Raw genomic sequence first — 20,980 nt, 5'->3', positions numbered from 1 at the left:
AGCTGCCGCCGATAAACAGATCCCCAAACCGCTCAATCCCAGCTTGCTGCCACCTCCGAAACCCCCACATTTAGCTCCCCCAGTGCAAACCGGTAGTTGCCACAAATAGGTGTCCATACCAACGCCTCCTCCACTCACATATACTTCTGCCACTGTCCCCACGCCCTCAAGGCAGTCACTCCCACCGGACCTGTGGAGTACCGAGCCAGTGAGAACAGCAGAGGTGCCGTTACCAGTGCCCCTACATGAGGCTGCCACCCACCTGCTCCCACACCGATCCCTCCCCCACTACCCACTTCCTAACTATTGCTATGTTCACCACCCAGTAGTAGTTTCTGAAATTCGGGAGGGACTGCTTCATCTGCTCCACCACCCAAACCTGTCCCTCGCCACCTGGATATCCAAATACCGAAAGCTTCTCACCACCTTAAGCGGCATCTCCCCTTGCTTGAATCAGACCTCGCTCTTGCCCGTATTCAATTTGTACCCCAAAAACCAGCCAAATTCCCCTATGATCCCCATAATCCCCCCCCCACCCACCCAGTGGGACCGAAATATACAAAAGTAGGTTGTCCGCATATAGCGAGACCCTGTGCTCCACCACCCCTGTACTATCCCCCGAGTTCTTCAATGCTCTCAGCGCCTTCGCCAGTGGCTCTATAGCCAAGGCAAACAACAATGGGGAGAGTGGATGCCCCGGCCTCGTCCCCCGGTGCAGCCTAAAATAATCCAAGCTCACTGGTTCGTCCGCACGCTTGCCCCCGGTGCATGGTACAGCAACCGGATCCAGTCCACAAAACCGACCCAAACCGTCCCAGGACCTCCCACAAATACCCCCACTCCACCCGATCACAGGCCTTCTCCGCATCCATGGCGACCACCACCTCCCTTAGAAGGCATCATAATCACATTTAACAGCCTTCTAATGTTTGCTAAATGCCTCCCCTATCATCCCTGCCGCATGATCCTCTATTCGAGGCCAAGATCTTGGCATCGACATTTAGAAGGGAGATTGCCCTCCTGTCCTTTCAAACACCGCCTCATTCCAATCATTTCCTCTAAGTCCTTGAATGTGTTGCCCCCTCCCAAAATCAGGATGTCTTTTGTGTCACTCCATGCTTGAACTTCTCCAATGAGGATTCCACCTTTGCTGCAAAGTCGCAGATTATATCCTATTGCACTGTGATCTTGGTAAGTGATTCCTCGTCATCCTTCACCTGTCTGCGGTATTTGACATGGCTGGACCCAGCATCCCCACCTTTATACAGCTGGGTGGGACTACCCTCACCTGGTTTTATTCCGTTCCTGTCAAATTATAGTCAGAGAATCATCCCCAAAGGGTGTCACCTGAGCTACTGCTGTGGGAGCAGAGATGCCAAAGATCCACCTTTGGTCAACTATTTATCATCAAGCTACCCCACAGTAACATCGGAAAATATCCTACTGTAGGTTGATAACGCACAGCTCATCAGAGCTCACAATCCTTTCACTGCTTGTTTGACATCCAGTATAGGACTTCGCCCAAATATTTGAAGATCTTTGATCCCTTCAACAAACTCATTTCTGAGCCACTGACACTATCCTTACCCTATATCACTGATACTAAACCAGATTGCTCATAACCTTGGCAATTTTTTAAAAAGCCGATCTGAGATTCCAATCCCATAATCCTCTCCATCACCAGGACTGCCGACTTCCATAACATTGTCCGAATTTATCCATTTCACAAATCTGCTGTCAAAACCCTCAATGGTTCCGTTATCTCCAATCTGAACTATTAAAATTTTCTCCAGGACTCCCACCTTACATAAACCTGAGCTCATCCAACTTTGCCCGCTATCCTGACTGTACCAAGTTCCATTCACCCCCCTGTGCTAACTGACCTACATTGGTTCCTGACCTAATGTCACCTCACCCTAATTTTAAAGTCTCCTTATGGTCTCATTCCTCCCTTTGCAGCAGAAGGCATAGTTATTAATGATGGAGTGATGCAAGTACCACATGCACAAGAGGCCTGAATTTAAGAAACACTGAGGTCTTGGAGGGTTTCAGGGCTGGAGGAGGTTAGAGATGGGGGCTTATCTCAGGGTGAAGTAGGACAGTGGATTTCAAATGTGTATTGGGCAGTGGTGCTGCAAAATGGACAATGTTGGAACAATCACTAATTATATGCAGCTAATACAGGATGAGGTGAATTTCTACCCTGTAGAGACTTTACTTTGAATGAGAGACAACCATTCCCCACAAATCTCCACTGCCTGGTCTAGTAGTTCAGGTGAATCATAGAATTTACAGTGCAGAAGGAGGCCATTCGACCCATCGAGTCTGCACCACTCTTGGAAAGAGCAACCTACCCAAGGTCCACACCCACCCTATCCCAATAACCCAGCAACCCCACCCAACACTATGGGCAATTTTGGACACTAAGGGCAATTTAGCATGGCCAATCCACCTAACCTGCACATCTTTGGACTGTGGGAGGAAACCGGAGCACACGGGGAGGATGTGCAGACTCCGCACAGACAATGACCCAAGCCAGAATCAAGATAGAAAAAAAAGAGGAATTTCTTCCAGTGTCTCAGCCTTCTTCATTTCAATGTTTATGGAATTATGTACAAAATGGAAACCACACGTCTACATATCACTGCCATTCAAAATGCATTTACATTCAATATCTCCTGAGGTATTGACAGACATGTTGTAAAAATAATGCTATTCTCTTTGCTCTTTACAGGATATTAAGTTAATATCACCTTGCCAGTGGGAAGCTGCACTTGAAGGGCATGCAGAGTGTAAAATGGGCAGAAATCATAGGCTGCATCCCTATCAACATGATGGGATTATGAAATCATTCAAATCTTCTGCAACCAGGGGCTGGCATATATAGTCCACACACAATAACTTAAATTAAGTTTACTTCTTTGGGGGCAGCATGGTGGCGCAGTGGTTAACATTGCTGCCTCACAGCACCAAAGACCCAGGTTCGATCCTAGCCCCGGGTCACTGTCCATGTGGAGTTTGCACATCCCCCCCATGTCTATGTGGGTCTCACCCCCACAACCCAAAGGTGTGCATGGTAGGTGGATTGGATATGCTAATTGCCCCTTAATTTAAAATATATTTTAAAAGTCTACTTCTCTGAAAAAGGGGTTGGGGTCCTTTGTTCAATATTTGGGTGGATGACACGGGGGCAACATGGTTAAGAGTCATCCCAAAGCCTTCCTGTAAGCCTGGCTCCTCACTAGAAAAGCAAGAGCCTTATTACATACTACACAAACAGTATAACAAATTTACAACAGTGCAACAAGGTATCTTGAACAACTTTTATTTTTCTAAAGTAGGATTCTTCTGTATAAAATTAGCAAATTACAGACACACTTTGTACGTATACGATAGACAATGATCACTCTGCGACAAACTATTTTTATTACCAGAATGTAATTACCCAATTGTCCTGCACTAAGGAAGAAAAATCCAGCTAATAATTAAAAATAGCAGTGTAATTACCATTGTACTTAGATTTCACTTTTTAATCAATTGTCAGCCCTCCTGCTTGTGCTGTAATCTGGTTAAGAATGGTTCTAGCCACTAGCAGCCAGACACTAATTTTTTCTTTGTGCCCATATCTTTAATGGGTGAATCATGGTGAGCCAAGTGATGCTTAAATTCAATTTATTTTTGGGATGCTGGCGTCACTGGCAGTTACTGCCAACAAAGACCACCTGTAGCACTGCAGCTGAAATCAGCCAACACCAGGAGCCACTTCAGATTCACATGTTGTTTATGAATAAAATGAAAATGAAATGAAATTCACTTATTGTCACAAGTAGGTTTCAAATTAAGTTACTGTGAAAAGCCCCTAGTCGCCACATTCCGGCGCCTGTTTGGGGAGGCTGTTACGGGAAACATAATTTCATAAAAACATAATTTGACAGGGCAGCATGGTGGGGCAGTGGGTTAGCACTGCGGCCTCACGTCGCCGAGGTCCCAGTTTCGACCCCGGCTCTGGGTCACTGTCCGTGTGGAGTTTGCACTTTCTCCCTATGTGTGGGTTTCGCCCCCACAACCCAAAAATGTGTAAGCTAGGTGGATTGGCCACGCTTAATTGGAAAAAATGAATCGAGTACTCTAAAATTTAAAAAAAAAAAAATTTGAATGCCCAAAGAATTACAGGTCTGGGAGGCAAGTAAGCCTAGTGGGCCACAGATTTGGATTTCCATTTAATTATAGTTAATGGTACCAATTCTTCCAGTTGGTTGGTGCACAGATTCACATTTTACAGGGGGAGGGATTGAAAAGGAGACCATGAGGGGCAAGAAACCAGGAAAAATGTTTGGTAAAGGGAAGTTAAACTACTGTTTCGTTAGAGCCAAGGAATTTTAGCAATTCATATAGTATAAAAATTAAATTAAATTAAAAAGTGGCTTGAAAACCAGCACATTAAATTCGGAACCTTGAATAAATTATTTCTTCTGCACTTGAAGTTCAAGATTTTTACTTAAAAATCACACCACACTTTACTCCTATTTAGTTCTCAACTGATTTTTTTTTTTTTTTTTTAAACAATCTGAGACTGGTCAGAAAATTCAAGGCAATCCAAATGATAATTTAATCACGTTACAGCAATGTTGCAGAAATGAACTGCCAGCTTTGTCTTTTATGCAATAGCTACACAGTTGAAAGAAACAGCACGCACATTTGCTAACTGACTAGGATTTCAGTTGTTCAATAAAAGCTGAGGGTGACCAAGGGAGATGCTACCCATTTCAAAAATGACAAGACACATTCAGGACTCTACCCAGATCTTCTCAAAACGAGCACCAAGTGTACAACCAAGATATCCTAAAACATTAAACTGGCCATTCAAAGCCAAAATTCTGGAACTTTGGCTCAACAGTATTGCGGGAGCACCATCACCTAATGGACTGCAGCGATTCAAAGCAGAAGCTTACCACCAAATTCTCATAGGCACTGAGAGATGGGTAATAAACACCAGCATTGCCGGGTCACCCATATGCAGAGCATGGATGCCCTGGAGAATCAACGGTAAAGGAATGTCAAGGGTTTCAAAAGATATTCAGACCCATTGAAGTCACTGGTAAGCTATTCAACAACTTTTCTTTTGTTGCAAAATGCAGGTGGACTAAGTAACGTTAGAACACATTTGTTTTACCATTCATTTTTTAATAGTAACCATGGACAAATTTAACAGTAATTTTGCTCACAGGCAATACTGAATAAAAGGAATGCGCTATGAACATTGAGCACCCGGTTTTAAGCTTAGTGTCTTACTCAGCACACGACCTGTTCTCAAAATATTATTTTAAATGCATTGCATTCACTTCAAAATAGACACACCTATTAATTCATCAATACACCCCCCCACCCCCAAACACACACACGTCCCGTCCCCTACACACACACCCCACACGCACACACCTGAACATGGATATTAATTTGTTCATATCAACTATAAGCATTTCTGCAACAAAATTAAAACTCAAATGTATCAACGTGAACTTACTCAAAAGAATACTGTTCATTTAAGAAGTGCCCTGTAATTCTTTCTAAGTCTTCACTCTACCTTGAATGTCCAGCAACACAAATTTACAAAAATAATCCACTTTCTCTAAACAATAGATGAACATAGTAATGTATTTTGAAAGGTGCTTTTAATAGACAAAAGGAATTCAGAAGTAAAAATATACCATTACTTCCTTGAAATTTTAACAAGGCATAGCTTTGCATCTTCCCAAAAAGGGTCACAACAACCCATTTCATAATCACCATGCATTTATATTTACAAAAAAATAATGTAGTTAAACAGCAAAAAAATAAATATAGGTACTGGGAATAATTAAGAACAGTGCACCCTGAAATCTGATTAGTTGCTACAGTGTATACAGGATAATCCACACCGTCTTTTTTGCTGCTGCAAAAAACAGTGGTTAGGATGAAATACTGTAAACCAGAGATCCGAGCCTCTGTTTCCTCTTCAAAAAGGAATAAAAAAAGATTCATGCAACTATACAAATGAAAAAATAAACAATTTGTTCAATGTTAACAAAATTCAAATAATAAAGTTTCTTTGCCACTATATTTTTGAACATTATATCCTTGTGCTGCATTAAGGATAATAATGAATCTAGGAAAGCAATACGATTGTAACCGTCCCATCATGAGGAAATATGAAATTAACCCCAAGACATCAAATCAAAAAGCTTAGGTAAAAAAAATCTTGGACAAAATATAGAATTTTTTCTTTAAAAAGCAGTCAGGAGAGACACATAATTTATCCACAGTTAGAGTCAGCACCTCCCCATCCTTAAACACAGATATATCGCATTGTGCTATATACCTGTGGGTTCTAAATTGCTATACTTCTATTACTCTTCACGTCAGCTACCTGATAATGGCAAGAAAAAGTAATGCAACAGAGTATAAGTGACTAAGCAATAGTTCAACTGACTGGCTTGATCTTCACTCTGGCAGTCACTAGACCAATCAACTGAATTAGTCAGATATACATTTTAACACTTCCCTGGCATGAATACCATATACAGCTTTATTCAGTCTTCCCCCCCTGTAAAATACACCATAATGTCAAACAAGCAGGCCCAGCATCATTACTTCAATAAAACTCAATCCCATAATCCATAAATGGGTAATCATCTCACAATACACACCAAATGGAATTTACTTTGAGATAAAGAGCTCTAGCAAAGAAAGGCACTGTATCTTCCACACACTAACCAAAACTCATTTACTTTCAAATATGATCACCCCTGAATACAATTATTTCATCAGAAATGCCAACCGAAATGACTTGAAAGCAGTGAAAATTCCAGATGTATTTCTGTAGTTAAAAAAAAAACTGGGAATCCATTTGAAGCTTCAACACAAATTCAGAATTCTTGTGATTGCATAAACTGCAATTGTACAATATCCCTACAATTCTAATTTATTCTCCTAAATATACTGCGGAATAATGCTACATTGCAATCACTGACTGGTTCACCACTACATACACCAACATATGCCATCCTCTTCCGTCAACTTCTTAAAACCATATGTTACTGACAAACTTTATCCAACAAGATAATAAATTTCAATACAGCAAGTGGGGCATTTTCCATTCAGTGCCCACATTCACTGATCTGTAGGGGGTGGGGGCACAAAAAACTGGGAATAGATTGAATCTACCAACTTTATTTTGAGCCAAGAGCAAAATAATACTTTTGTCAAATCAAACTGAATTGTAACCCAACATTAGACAGTCTGGAAAGGAACCTGTCGAAGGGTCTTTCTACTTTAATCAGCACAGTACAAATGGTCCATTGAGTTAGACACTTTTTTTAAAAAAAACTGTTAATTGCATGCTTCTGTCCCTCTGATGGCTTTGATTCCCCTTGCTATCAACTGATAACTCACTTCTGGTCCTACACAGTAAGTATTAGTGGGTTACTCAACAAGCCAAACCGGACTGTTCCCAATTTCCATACTTAACATTTTTTGCATTATGGGTCATTGGATAAAGAAAAGAAACCAGTCAATTTTCCTGTCTTCGGGACATTAAAGTCAAACGTAACAGAACCCATCTCCTACACAGTGATAAAAACAATAAATTCAGCAGCAGGAATTCAAGCAGTGACCTTCTAGCCTGTCTCACTTAGTGCTACATTGAATTATGCTTTTACTGCAGAGCTTTGGTCCAACATCATAATGTTGCAAACGCACCATCTTGTTGAAATGAAAAGCAATAAAACTGTAAGTGTAACAGAAGGTTCAAAATAATGATAAAGGAATGAAATAGCATATTGTTTGGATTCAATCAACTGTTAGCTGTATAGAAGACAGTTCATCCATTCCCAGTGTATCATCCTAGCATTACTTATTCTGAGCAATACACTTATAGCCACCTAGATCTGATTTATATTATCACATAACTTTACCTTTCACATCAGCTTTTCAATTTTCTTTGCTGTGAAATACTTATCACACAAACAGTTTATTAATCCCAACATGGTGCCGTACAAATTTAAAAACCACAGATAAATAGGCACTTGTATTTTATACAAAATTTGTACCATAGATTGCAGCGTATTAGCGGACCCTACGTAAACATCAACCCCATTCTTTTAGTTCCAAAATGCACCTTTAGGCCTACACTCGCATTCAGATTTGGCCTCAATTTGTCAGTTCAGAAATACATGTTTGGGGGTATCCTTCTAGGTCAGTGCATGGGATCAAGCATAGGTTGCCAAGATGCACAGATACTCAAGGCATGCCAACACAGAGAATCCCTTGCATGGCGATTGATGAACATAAATGGGTCCTCCTTGAAAGCAATTAAGTATGAAGCTGGTTTCCAGCTAAAAGTTGTCATATTTGCTAACTCATCAAACAACTGTGCTGCAGTGAGGAAATTGTTTGTGAAAACCTGGTACAAGAAAGAAAGATGGAATTGGCCCTGAAGATGATGCCCAAGACCAAATATGCCATGACAACGGGAACCAGCCACTCGACTGATCTTGGGCAGCAAGGAAAAATCTGATTTGTTACATCTTCACCAGAAATGCAATGCGGATATTCACGCTTAGTGGAACAAGTCACATGCCCATCCAGCAAAGAATGGAATAAGTGGATAGTTGATGGGAGGAATCACTTGCACAAAGGGTGGAAACATGAGTGCTGCTCCGCTTGATGTTTTTGTGATATCAAATCTGAAGATGCACAAATGCACAAACTTGTCAGATCATTTCACTCCATATCCAATTTAATAAATGGAGCGGAAGATGTGGACGGGGTGATTAAAATAGAAAGTATTACATCTGATCCAGAGTGGATCCATATGATGATGCCATAGCGAAGTGATTCGGGATGAATTTGATAAAATTCAGTATTGGATGCCAAAGACGATGAATTTGGAAGGTTTAAAACATTAGGATTGTGGTTCAGACAATCTTTGAAGAATTATTTCATTAAATATATAACATATTTATTTAATTCGAATTACTGGAGTGATAATTTTTTTTAAAAACACAAATTTCAAAATGGATTTCAACATAAGTAGTTCACATTTTATACTCAGCATATAGGTCAACACCCCCCCCCCCCACACACACACACACAAACCATCACTTTTGGAAGAATTCAAAGCTTCAACTATCATCAGTCATGGATGAAATACAAATAAATAATACCCTTTCTGGTTTTGGACTTGCAGTCAACCAACATCAAATGTGTACAGTTCAGGAATTAATTTGTCTGACTATTCTGGACTGTATTAGCAAAAGGTGACTGTCCAGCATTGTCAAGCACGAGTAGAAATTCATCCATATGCTGCGCTAATTAAAAAGTCAGAGACTTTCCCGGTGGGGAAAAAAAAAAGGAATTTCTAGCCATTTTAAGAATGTCCTTCTTTAACAACATTTTGTTTGAATGTCAATTACTGATAACCAGCTTACAGGATTTAGAGAGCAAAATGTATCTGGCCCTGACCAAGGTATTGAAATAATCTTGTCACATTCCAACTACAAGTTAATTCACATTCATTATACGATGCCGCTCAGCACCTTTCAAGCTGGCTGTGCCATTACATGAACTGAAACAAAAGTTGTCCAACAGTTCAACTAATGAAGACAGAAGCTGACCTGCATAAATCAGAGGTCACAGTTTTGATTCAGTCATTTCTGATTTAGCTAATTTCAGTAGGCATGGGACAACTGTCTCAGCCCACTCGGTTGACATAAGAGAAGTCCCTTTGCCAAAGTACTGGTGAAACCTTACCCTGTGAATTATATCCAAAGCAAGGAGTCAAAGCTTTCAGGAGAGAAAGAAGATAAAACTGCCACCTGAACAAAAAGGATGTTGTAAGGAACCAATGGTTCAATTTGGCGCAAGTTCTCTTTTGTACTAACATCTCCAATTTTATATCTTGAGAGGAATGCAACAAGAGTATAGAAACTACTTGAAACCAAGCTGTGATCAGTAAGCAGCACTCATTGTATCAACTGTGTAAGTGACAGTGAATGGTTTGCAGCAAATACCCTTGACTATGTTAAATCACTCATAGGTTAGGTCATCACTTTAAAAATCTTTTTGGTGCTCACTTCGGTATAGAGTACAAGTCAGTCACAGACGTTCTGTATTGCCTTTAGATATTCCCCCTCTTGCTTAAAAGTAAAAGTGCAATCTCACCGACAGAATTGAAAAATGTAATCTTCCGTACATGGCACATCACTTACAAACACCAAGACTACAAAACAACAAATATCTGCTGTCACTAAGTAACTTTCAAAAGTTATGATTTGTTTTTTAAAACATGGCAGTACATCTCTCAAAATCTGTGTACTGGACATAGGTGTCTCATTTCCTTGCATATGTATGCAGTCCACTGATCATTTGAGATGATTGACAATCTGCCTGCAACATAACAGCCCTTATTTTTAAACAAATATTATGCTTTTTTCTTAAGTTTGCAATTTCCCCAATTGCATGTTGTTTGAACTGAGGGGATGGAGACAACGACACAACATTGTTTAACATATGACTGCATTTGCCAACATGGTAGGTCCCTGGTTTCAGTCAGATCACATTGGGAAAGGCACTGAGCAAAAGGTAAACTATTTCATCATGCAGGAGAGAGAAAACAAAAACATCAGCAAGGATCAACCCAGGATGCTTTTAGATGTCATACAGTACACAGCTTAGAATGGGATCGGCACTAACCTGTGAATGGGTTATTTGCCTGTTTTTTAAAGCTGAGAAGGGTTGGAATAGTGCCTGTTGCAAGGGTAGCAAAGAATAGGAGAATATTAAAAGAATCTTAAAAGTTTCTGGCAGCCAAAATGCTCACACAGAGTAGCAGTAAATGGCAAAATAAGTCATTAGTACTCCAACTTAACTTAAAGAAACTCAACACTATTTTATACAAAGATTTTTTGGAAGGCAATTTGCAAGATGTGCACAAGAGGCTTAAAAGTGGGCACACAGACCTGTTTAAACATTACAGTTAACTATCAGTCAAGCTACTGTCACTGATCCATTATGCAATGGACCATTGGTAATTGAGCCCTGTAGAAATGTGTCCCAAATTCTCAAGATTTCCTTTGAGCCCTCTAACAAGAGTCAAATAAGATCATTCAAAAGTCTACATTATCAAATCAAAGGTCTTCTAGGAAGTGAATTGTACATCTATGAGTCGATGGTGAAACACTTAAAAACTAAGAGTTCCCGTGAATAAATTTAGCCAAAACTCAAATAAATGCATAAATTACCTAAGTTTGGACACAAAAGCTTTGAGCTGTCCATTAGACAATTATTTGTTTATTTTTTACCACAAGAATTAGTGGTACCTGCCACTAACTTGCATTGGCTGGGTTTTACCCTCAATGCAAGCCATAGGATCAGCTAATCAAAAATGTGCTGGCTAGATTGTGAAGTCCCTTAATGAATCCATTAAATACAATCATCCAACAATATATTTCCTCCTACTCCAAGTCTTTTAGCAAAATAATTTTGCTATGTGCCAGAATTAGGACTTGTCACAGGGCCAGAAGAATCTGTGGATCAGTAGGTTCTTGTTTTGCTCTGATAAGTCAGTAGAATAAGGCCAGGACAGTTAAAAAGACACTATCTTGATTTGTGCCCAAAATGCTCCAGGTTGTGAACCTGAAGACAGCAGCCAGACATGACCATCCTTTATTTCGGGCAGATCTTTCCATGGTCATTATTGTATTCTTTTGTAATGCCTGAACTGTCTTAGACAATGCTTGTTTATTTCCTTACTTGAGCTTATCTAAAAGAGATAGTGAGCTTTGATCATCAAATTCCACTGTATGAAAACTTGCATTTGAATCCTCAGTGGAGCAGACTGGCAGTTGCACACTAAATCAACCGTCATTTGAACTTTGTAATTGAAGAACATCTCGCCCCTGCGGTCTTTCTGGGAGCTAGCAGTATGAAAATTAATCTTTCCCTCGCTGAAGAGAAGCAGAACATCACGAAGTGTCCCGGGCAATCCAACCACTTTCCGTTAAGAAATTCAATATCCTTTTCTTTAAGACTTTGTCGAGGTAGCTGGGCAGACGGCTCTTGGAAGGGATACCCTGCCTTTTCTGCAGGTAGTCCTTGATGATGATGGTCTTGACGGTCAGGTAGCGTGTGGGGCTGAGGTTGAGGGAGCTGCAGAGCAACTTCTCCCGCTCGGACAGCAGGTCAAAGCCGGCCAAGTTCTCCATGGAGCTGAACTCGACCGCTGTCTCCTTGCCCGCCTCGTCCTTGCCCCGCTTGGCGCCCGCGTTGTTCTTCATCTCCTTGCGCTTCTCCCGCTTGTGCCGGGCCGCCTCGTACTCGGCCGACTCCTCGGTTTTGGCGATGCCGTTGCGCCGATAGCGCTGCAGCTCGCGGATCTTGGCCCGCAGCGCCCGCTCCTTGTGCAGGTTGTCGAAGCAGTCGTCGAACTCCTTGGCCGACATGAACTGGCAGATGGGCCGGAGCTTGGCCCGCAGCTCCTTCTCCTCCTTGGTCACCTTGCGCCTGAGCGGCCGCTCCTTCCTCTCCTTGCCCAGGAAGGCGGGCACCAGGCTGTAGTCGCGGGCCATGTTCTTGCGGCGCTGCCGCTCCCGCAGCTTTCGCACGTACATGTCGACGTGGGCCCGCTTCAACTCGATGTCCACCTCCTCGTCGTCGTAGTTGACGGCCAGGCCGCTGATGAGGGTCTCGGCGTCCTGCAGGTACTCGATCTCGTAGTCGTCCCGCAGCGGCATGTAGCCCAGCTGCTGCTGCTCGGCCACGCTGATGTCGAGCGGCGGCAGGGGGGCCGTGAGGCTGGGGGACAACGGCCCACCGCCCGGGCACGTGTGGTCAGTCACACGGTTCGGGATGGAATCCGGGATGCACGCTCTGCCCAGGTTGCCATGGATATACATGCTGACGTAGTGCTCCATCACTTCCGGGGGCGCGCGCCCCCCCACATGCGCGGCCATGTCTTCCCAGTTGCCAAAGCCGTACTGTTCGATGGCATCGAGCAGCAGCTGCTCCTCCCGGCTCGTCCAGCCCCCCTCCGCCTCGGCTCCCCACAGCGTGAAGCGCCCGCCGTCCACCAGCTGGTAGCCGTGCCAGCGCCGGTGCTGGCCGATCTCGGCGCCGGCCGAGAAGCACTCGGGGCACAGCTCGATGTCCTGACACTCGGTGCAGCGGAGCCGCAGGCTCGTCACGTCGGCCAGGCAGTAGACGCAGTACTTCTTGCCCAGCTCCGCCATTGTGCGACGAGCCTGCGCGCGCGCCGCGCGTGCCCGCCTGCCGGCTGGCCGCTCCTCCCTCCTCTCGGTGGCAGGTCGAGCATGCGCGGGAGAGCGCCACCTGCTGGGGTGGGGGTGGTGAGGAAATAAGCATTGAGCTGGGAGGGTGAGGATAAATGGACTGTATCACTGCGCAGGCAGATTAGACCTCCGAGGTGCAGCAAGCGCTGATAAATTAAACTTATATAAAATGCAGAATTGTCTTTACTCATATACCTGTCAGTTTTACATGAAAATATTGAATCATAACATGATGCAACACAGAAGAAGGCATTTCGGCCCATCAAGCCTTTGTCAGTACTTTGGAAGAGCAGTCCAGATAGTCCTACTCCCCTGACCATTTCCCCATACCCTGGACATATTGTCATTTCAAGTATTTATCCTGTTCCCTTTTGAAATTTAATAGCCTGGACTTTGCAGTCAAAAAAAACAGGCTGTCAGCGCTCACAGTTATTAAAAAGTAAATCTGTTGCTGAACGTATGTGATATCTACCCATTAAACTCACTCGAAAAAGTTAGGACTTCTCCATTCCAGTTGAAGTATATGTTTAATGGTCTGATATGTCTTAACTATGACCAAACAACCTCCCTGGCACTGAAAATTAACTTTTGCCATTTTAATTCTTTCAGAATTTTATCATTGTTAGAGATTTTAAAAAATATTTAAAATATCTCTCCTAATCACATCTTTCTTTCCCTCTGTTTTCTGCAGATGATTTGACATTGAATAAACGTGCATTTCCTGGTTCAAACTCTGCATGTCATAAAGAATTCTTTAAACTGATTGGTTAAGGAGATCCATAGTTATTTGCCGGTTCACATGGATCCCAAACCTCCTTTAAAGGGTGCCATGATTAAATGGATTTCTAATCATTGCAAGTTCCAGTGTAAAGCCTACAGGAAGCTTGTGGGTAAGGTTAGTGTAATGAACTGTTAGCACTATTTGTTTGCCACTCACCACAAAATCCAAGCCATTATTGTATCTACTTCCACCACTCTTTCAGGAAGTGCATTTCAAATCTTAACAACTCTGCTTTTTTTATTCCCCATGTCACCTCTGGTTCTTTTACCTCTGGTTCAATTATCATAAATCTGTGTCCTCTGGTTACCATCCTTTCTGCCACTTGAAATTGTTTCTCCTTTTTCAGAACCTTTCAAGAACTTGAACACTTCTATCAATCTCCACTTAATTGTCTCTGCTCTAAGGATAACACCCCAACTGTGCTAGTCACACTTTAAAAAAAATTAGTGTATTTTTTTCCAATTAAGTGGCCAATCCACCTACCCTGCACATCTTTTTGGGTTGTGGGGGTGAGACCCACGCAGGCACGGGGATGAATGTGCAGACGTCACACAGACAGTGACCCAGGGAGACTTCTGGTGGTGGCCATGGTGTGAGTTGTCGTACACAGGGCAGCTTCTGCTTGAAGGTGTAGCAAAGAGTTCTTTTTACCCGTAATCGGGTGTAACTTCGATCGAAAAGTGTAATTGAAGGTCGGAGGAGAAGTTGCCCCCGGGAGTGGCACGTCTGCTCTTTACCAAATCCGGCAGAAGAAGGTGAAGTATCTGGCCAAGGAATTGGAAGAGACCTGTGGCACAGCAGCTAGTGGAAAGATGGCAGAGGGGGAAGGATCAGTGCAAGTTGGAAAGCCCCAGATGGTACTGTTGATGGCCTTCATCAAGGATGTGTTCCACCAGCAGAGGAAGGAGATGCAGGAGGATCGCTCAAAGGCCATTGAAGGGGCTGTGGCATCCCTGACGGGCTCGATGGAGAGGATGGACAAGTGTCTGGAGGCTCAGGAGTCACAGATCCGAGAGATCGAGAGGGTGATCTCTGAACACAGCGAGAGAGTGGTGGCACTGGAGGCGGAGGTGGGGCTGGGGGAAGTATTGGACAGTATAAAGTATAAATCCAGGGAAGGTCCCGGGGCCCAATGGTTACCAAGTGGAATTTAATAAGGAGTTTGCGATGGATCTGCCTCCACATCTCTTGGGGAAGTTTAATGTGGTGTTGGAGAAGGGGGAGCTGCTATAGACGATGATGCAGACAAGGGCAGCACGGTAGTATAGTGGTTAGCACAGTTGCATCACAGCTCCAGGGTCCCAGGTTCGATTCCTGGCTTGGGTCACAGAGATAAGGTGGAAGTGTGGGCTTGGGTAGGGCGCTCTTTCCAAGGGCTGGTGCAGACTCGATGGGCTGAATGGCCTCGTGCAACATAGAATATACAATGATTCTATGGTACCAAAGAAGGGGAAAGACCCGTTGGAATGTGTGTCGCGAAGGCCCATAGCACTGTTAAATACAGATGTGAAAGTGCTGGCTACGTTGATGGCGGAAAGGATGGAAAGTTGTGTCTCATGAGTTTCGTAAAGGGCAAGCAGTTCTCTAGCAATATAAGGAGGCTGTTAAACGGGATCGTATCGAGAGCCCAGGTATCGATGTACTATTATATGTTTCGGACATGCTGGAGAGCATGGAGAGGATCACGGGCCTGTTGGGGAATTTTGGGGTGTTTTCGGGATATAAGGAAAAGTGAAGTGTTCCCATTGAATGAGTTGGGTTGGCAAGCCAATCTAGGGGGTTACCCTTCAGGGTGGCCTGAGACAGGTTTAGATACCTGGGGATTCAGGTAGCGAAGGAATGGGCGATGCTACATAAATGTAACCTAATAAAGCTAAAACCTCCACGGAGCTTGGGGAGGATCTGAAACAGCAGGAAACACTGCACTTCACTCTGGCAGTGTGGGACCTAGTGGTGAAGATGAACATTCTGTTCATATTCCAGACACTTCCGATCTTTGTACCGAAGGCCTTCTTTCGAAAACTGGAATTGATGATCTCAGACTTTGTATGGGCAGGGAAGGTGCCAAGGGTTAAGAGGACCCTGTTACAGAGGCAGAAGGGAGGGTTGGCATTGCCGAAACTGCTACATTATTACTGGGTGGTGAAAGTGGAGGAGGTGGTGGGAAGGAGAAGGGGCAGAATGGATTAGGATGGAGGAAGAATCCTGTAGGGGGTCCAGCTTGAGGGCTATGGTGACAGCGGCATTGCCAATGGCACCAAGGAAATACGAGCAGAGCCCGGTGGTGCAGTCTACAGTAAAGGTGCGGAACCAGTTGAGGAGGCATTTCAGGATAGAGGGGATGGCGGTGCTGGCGCCGCTGTGCGAAAACCATGATTTCGAGCTGGGGAGGGGTAGATGGTATGTATAGGGCGGCATGGTAGCACAGTCGTTAGCAAAGTTGCTTCAAGATCCAGGGTCTCAAATTCGATTCCCGGCTTGGGTCACTGTCTGTGCGGAGTCTGCACCTTTTCCCTGTGTCTGTGTGGGTTTCCTCCGATTGCTCCGGTTTCCTCCCACAGTCAAAAAATGCAGGTTAGGTTTATTGGCCATGCTAAATTGCCTTTAGCATCCAAAAACAGATAGAGGTGGTGTTACGGAGGTAGGATGGGTGATAGGTTTAGGTAGGGTGCTCTTTCCAACGGCCAGTGCAGACCAGATAGGCCGAATGGCCTCCTTCTGCACTGTAAATCTCTGATGATTCTATGGAGAGAAGTGGGGCTGGTTAAGGTGAGGGATTTGTAGTTGGAAGAAGGGTTTGACATTATAGAGGAACTGAAGGAGAGGGTAGAGCTCCTGATAGGAAGTGAGTTTAGGTACCTGCAGGTAAGGGACTTCGCAAGGAAGGTTTGGTAAGAGATATCGAGGTTGCCAAGGTACACCCTGCTGGAATGACTGTTCCCTTCCAGATGTGGAAGGGGAGGGCAGGATCGGAGATATATACAGGTGGCTGAGAGAACAGGGAGGTTAACGGGTAGTGAAGGTCATGGAGAAGTGGGAGGGGGAGCTGGGAGGGGAGATAAACGGGAGTATGGAGTGAGGCACTACGAAGAGTAAATGTGACCTCATACACAAGGATGAGCCTGATACAGTTCAAGGTTGTGCACAGGGTACATATGACTTGGGCAAGAAGTGGGTTCTTCCAGGGAGTGGCAGCCAAGTGTGAGAAATGTGGGCGGGGACCAGTGAATCATGCACTTATGTTCTGGGGCTGTGTAAAGTTGGAGAGATTCTGAGCTGGAGTGTTTGCGGCCTCAGCAAGGATAGTGGGGGCAGACAAAAGGTCATCTGGACTCGAAACGTTAGCTCTTTTCTCTCCCTATAGATGCTGCCAGACCTGCTGAGATTTTCCAGCATTTTCTCTTTTGTTTTCAGATTCCAGCATCCGCAGTCATTTGCTTTTATCTAGTGGGGATGAGGTTTAGCCGGACCCTGTGGTGGCTATATTTGGGATCATAGAATCATAGAAATTACAGTGCCGAAGGAGGCCATTCGGTCCATCGAGTCTACATCGGCCTCTGAAAGAGCACCCTACCTAAGCTCATACCTCCACCCTATCCCCGTAACCCAGCAACCCTACCTGACATTTGGATACTACGGGGCAATTTAGCATGACCAATTCACCTAACCCACATATCTTTGGACTGTGGGAGGAAACCGGAGCACCCGGAGGACATCCATGCAGACACGGGGAAGGGTTCAGCGGAGGGCTTAGAGGCAAGGTGGGAATGTCCATAGCCATGTTTGAGGAGCTGTTCGTTCTGGGGCGGAGAGGAGGAGAGAGTGAAAAAGGGAAAAACTTTTACAGACCGTATAGTTGTGTGTTGGAGAGTTTGCTCACCGAATTGTTTCTGTTTTGTAACCTTTTATATAGGTTTGGAATAAAATACATTAAAAAACAACAGTGATCAGGGGCCAGGATCGAAACGGATCCTGAGCACCAATGCGCAGCAGTGCTAACCACTGCACCACAATGCCACCCTGGTACCATTCTAGTTAATCACCTCTGCATTTTTTCAAATGCCTTGATGTCCTACCAAATGTATGGTGCCCTGAACTGAGTATAGTCCTCCAGCTGAAGCGTTGTCTAAAAGTTTAGCACAACGTCCTGGCTTTTTAAGAATTCATTTGCGGGATGTGGGCGTCACTGGCTAGGGCAGAATTTATTACCCTTTTCTAATTGCCCTTAAGAAGGTGGTGGTGAGCTGCCCTCTAGAACCACTGCAGTGCCTGTGGTGTCGGTGCATCCGCAGTGCTGTTAGGGAGTTCCAGCATTTTGCCCCAGCGACAGTGAAGGAATGGCGATGTATTTACAAGTCAGGATGGTGAGTGGCTTGGAGGGGACGTTCCACGTGGTGTTCCCATGTGTTGACTGCCCTTGTCCTTCTAGATGGTAGCGGTCATACATTTGTTACGTGCTGCCCAAGGAACCTTGGTGAGTTCCTGCAATGCACTCTGTAGATGGTACACACTGCTGCCACTGATCATCGGTGGGGAGTGAATGTTTGTGAATGGGTTGCCATTCAAGCAGGCTGCTGTGTCCTGAAAGGTGTCGAGCTTCTTGATTGTTGTTGGAGTTACAGATGGAGAGCATTCCATCACATTCCTGACTTGCGCCTTGTAGATGTACTCATATCTTTGGACTCTTAATGCCAAAAATCCTATCTGATTTCTTCACTTCTCAACTTGCTATGCTATATTCAAAGGTTTGTATACGTACACCACCACCACTCCAATTTTGCTGCATTCTCTTGAAAATTGTACCATTTAGGATGGGCTGAATGGCTTTCTGAGCTGTATGATTCTATGAATTATTTTAAGCTGCAGTGTCTCTTTTTGACTTTGGGGATTTTTTTTGTCAGTTTCACTGCTGTGTGATCTGTAAATTCAGGCCACTCTAACTGCCCTGAGCAGATGAGCTGTAATGGTTTCAGGGTGTGCTGATTAAAACCTGTTTGTGTCCCATTGGTGCAATCATGCCATATTAACTTCTGTAACCTTTTATCCGGGTCAGGTTTCAACTTTTATGGAGAAGCCCTTATACCTGTACTGGAGAAAGTATTCCTACACCTTCTATTTCTTTTGTAAGGACCACGAAGAATCCAGCACGAGTTTTAAGGATACAAAGTAATAACATTTAATTTACTATAACATATATACATAACAGTAGCAGTAACTTCCCTTGCTACATACTCCTTCCCCCTGGTTCCTGAACTGGCCAGCTTATTTATACTAGGAGTTTACTAGTGGTTTCTCCGCCCCCCCCTCATTGGGGAAGCTCATACTCCCACAGGATTGTGGGATAGTCATTAGTCCCCAGCCAATGGTAAGTAGGCAGGTTGTAACATCCCTCCCCCCCCAAAGTCCAAGGAATCCACCGAAGACCCTGGCGAAGGAGGGGGTCGGACTCGTTTGGCCGCAGGCCGGACGCCATTTGCACGCGGCGCTGGATCAGGCGGCGTGTAACGAGACGGAGACCGGCACTTCCGTGATGAATGGCGCGGTTGTACATCCACGGCCCGTGGACCCGAGGATTCCCCCTCTGATGCATCCTGTGTCTCCATCTCGGAGTCAGAGTCTGCTGCCTCCGTCATGTCAACGTCTCTATCTCCATTCGTTCCCATAACGACCTGCGCAGGCTTCGAGTGAGGCACCAGTGGAAGATTGTGAGGACTGCCTTCCCTTGTCTCTGGTCTCTGCGGCTGTTGAAATGAGCTCCGGGGGCGGGGAATCTTTTGAGGGGATGATCTTCTGGACCGAATGTGGTCTACATGTTTTCGCTGGAGACGACCCTGGGCTTGCACTTGGTAAGATATAGGGCCCGTTTGGCGAAAGATTACACCAGGAACCCATTGGGCACCACCAGCAAAATTCCGAACGAATACTGGGTCACCGGGCGCAAACTGCCGAATCGGACGATGCCGAGAAAATCCCTGTCCCTGCCGTTCTTGTGTGCGGCATACTTTTGCGCCAATGTCCGGGAAAACCATACTAAGGCGGGTGCGAAGTCTCCAGCCCATTAGGAGTTCTGCGGGAGCTACCCCAGTCACTGCATGGGGGGTGGTCCTGTACGTAAACAAAAAGCGAGCCAGTCTCGTGTCCATTGATCCGGAAGACTGCTTCTTTAGGCCTCTTTTGAATGTCTGCACTGCGCGCTCTGCCAACCCATTTGAAGCCGGGTGGTAAGGGGCAGTGCGGATATGGCGGATGCCATTCATCTTTGTGAACCTAGCAAACTCCTCACTCGTGAATGGAGTGCCATTTTCCGTGACCAGCACCTCGGGGAGGCCATGTGTACTAAACGATAAACGCATCTTTTCAATTGTTGCACAGGACGTTGTCCCCTGCATCTTATGCACCTCTAGCCATTTGGACTGGGCATCAATTAGTAGAAGGAACATGGATCCTTGAAAAGGGCCTGCGAAATCTGCATGCAAGCGTGCCCAAGGCCACCCTGGCCATTCCCAGTGATGTCGGGGCGCGGCCGGCGGAAGCTTCTGATGCTCCTGGCAAATGGAGCAGTTTTGGGCCACCTTCTCAATGTCGGTGTCGAGGCCTGGCCACCAGACATAACTCCGGGCCAACATTTTCATCTTGGTCACGCCCGGATGCCCATTGTGCAAGTCTGATAATATCAGCTCCTGGCCTTTTTCCGGGACAATCACACTCGTCCCCCACAAGAGGATGCCGTCTTCCACGCTGAATTCTGACAGCTTGGAGGAAAATGCCCGCAACTCGCCTGGGAGCTGTCTATGCTGCCCACCATACAGGACTATGTGCCGAACCTTTGACAGGACTGGCTCCATCTGGGTCCACTCACGGATCTGTGATGCCA

At 44.8% G+C, this 20,980-nt stretch overlaps 1 protein-coding gene across 1 annotated transcript; it reads right to left on the bottom strand.

The window, feature by feature from the left end:
- Positions 1 to 3,309: 3,309 nt before the first annotated feature.
- On the bottom strand, positions 3,310 to 13,392 carry tada2b (transcriptional adaptor 2B). Its single transcript, XM_072495947.1, has one exon. The coding sequence runs from the start codon at positions 13,263 to 13,265 to the stop codon at positions 12,003 to 12,005; it is 1,263 nt and encodes a 420-aa protein (XP_072352048.1). The 5' UTR covers positions 13,266 to 13,392; the 3' UTR covers positions 3,310 to 12,002.
- Between the last annotated feature and the right edge of the window lie 7,588 nt (positions 13,393 to 20,980).

Source organism: Scyliorhinus torazame, chromosome 3 (genome assembly GCF_047496885.1).
Source record: "Scyliorhinus torazame isolate Kashiwa2021f chromosome 3, sScyTor2.1, whole genome shotgun sequence".
NCBI classification, from domain to species: domain Eukaryota; kingdom Metazoa; phylum Chordata; class Chondrichthyes; order Carcharhiniformes; family Scyliorhinidae; genus Scyliorhinus; species Scyliorhinus torazame.
This window is presented reverse-complemented; position numbering and strand designations above follow the sequence as displayed.

Bases quoted from the DNA above. Each gene is read 5' to 3' on its own strand.
- tada2b (XM_072495947.1), bottom strand. From the start codon at position 13,265: ATGGCGGAGCTGGGCAAGAAGTACTGCGTCTACTGCCTGGCCGACGTG.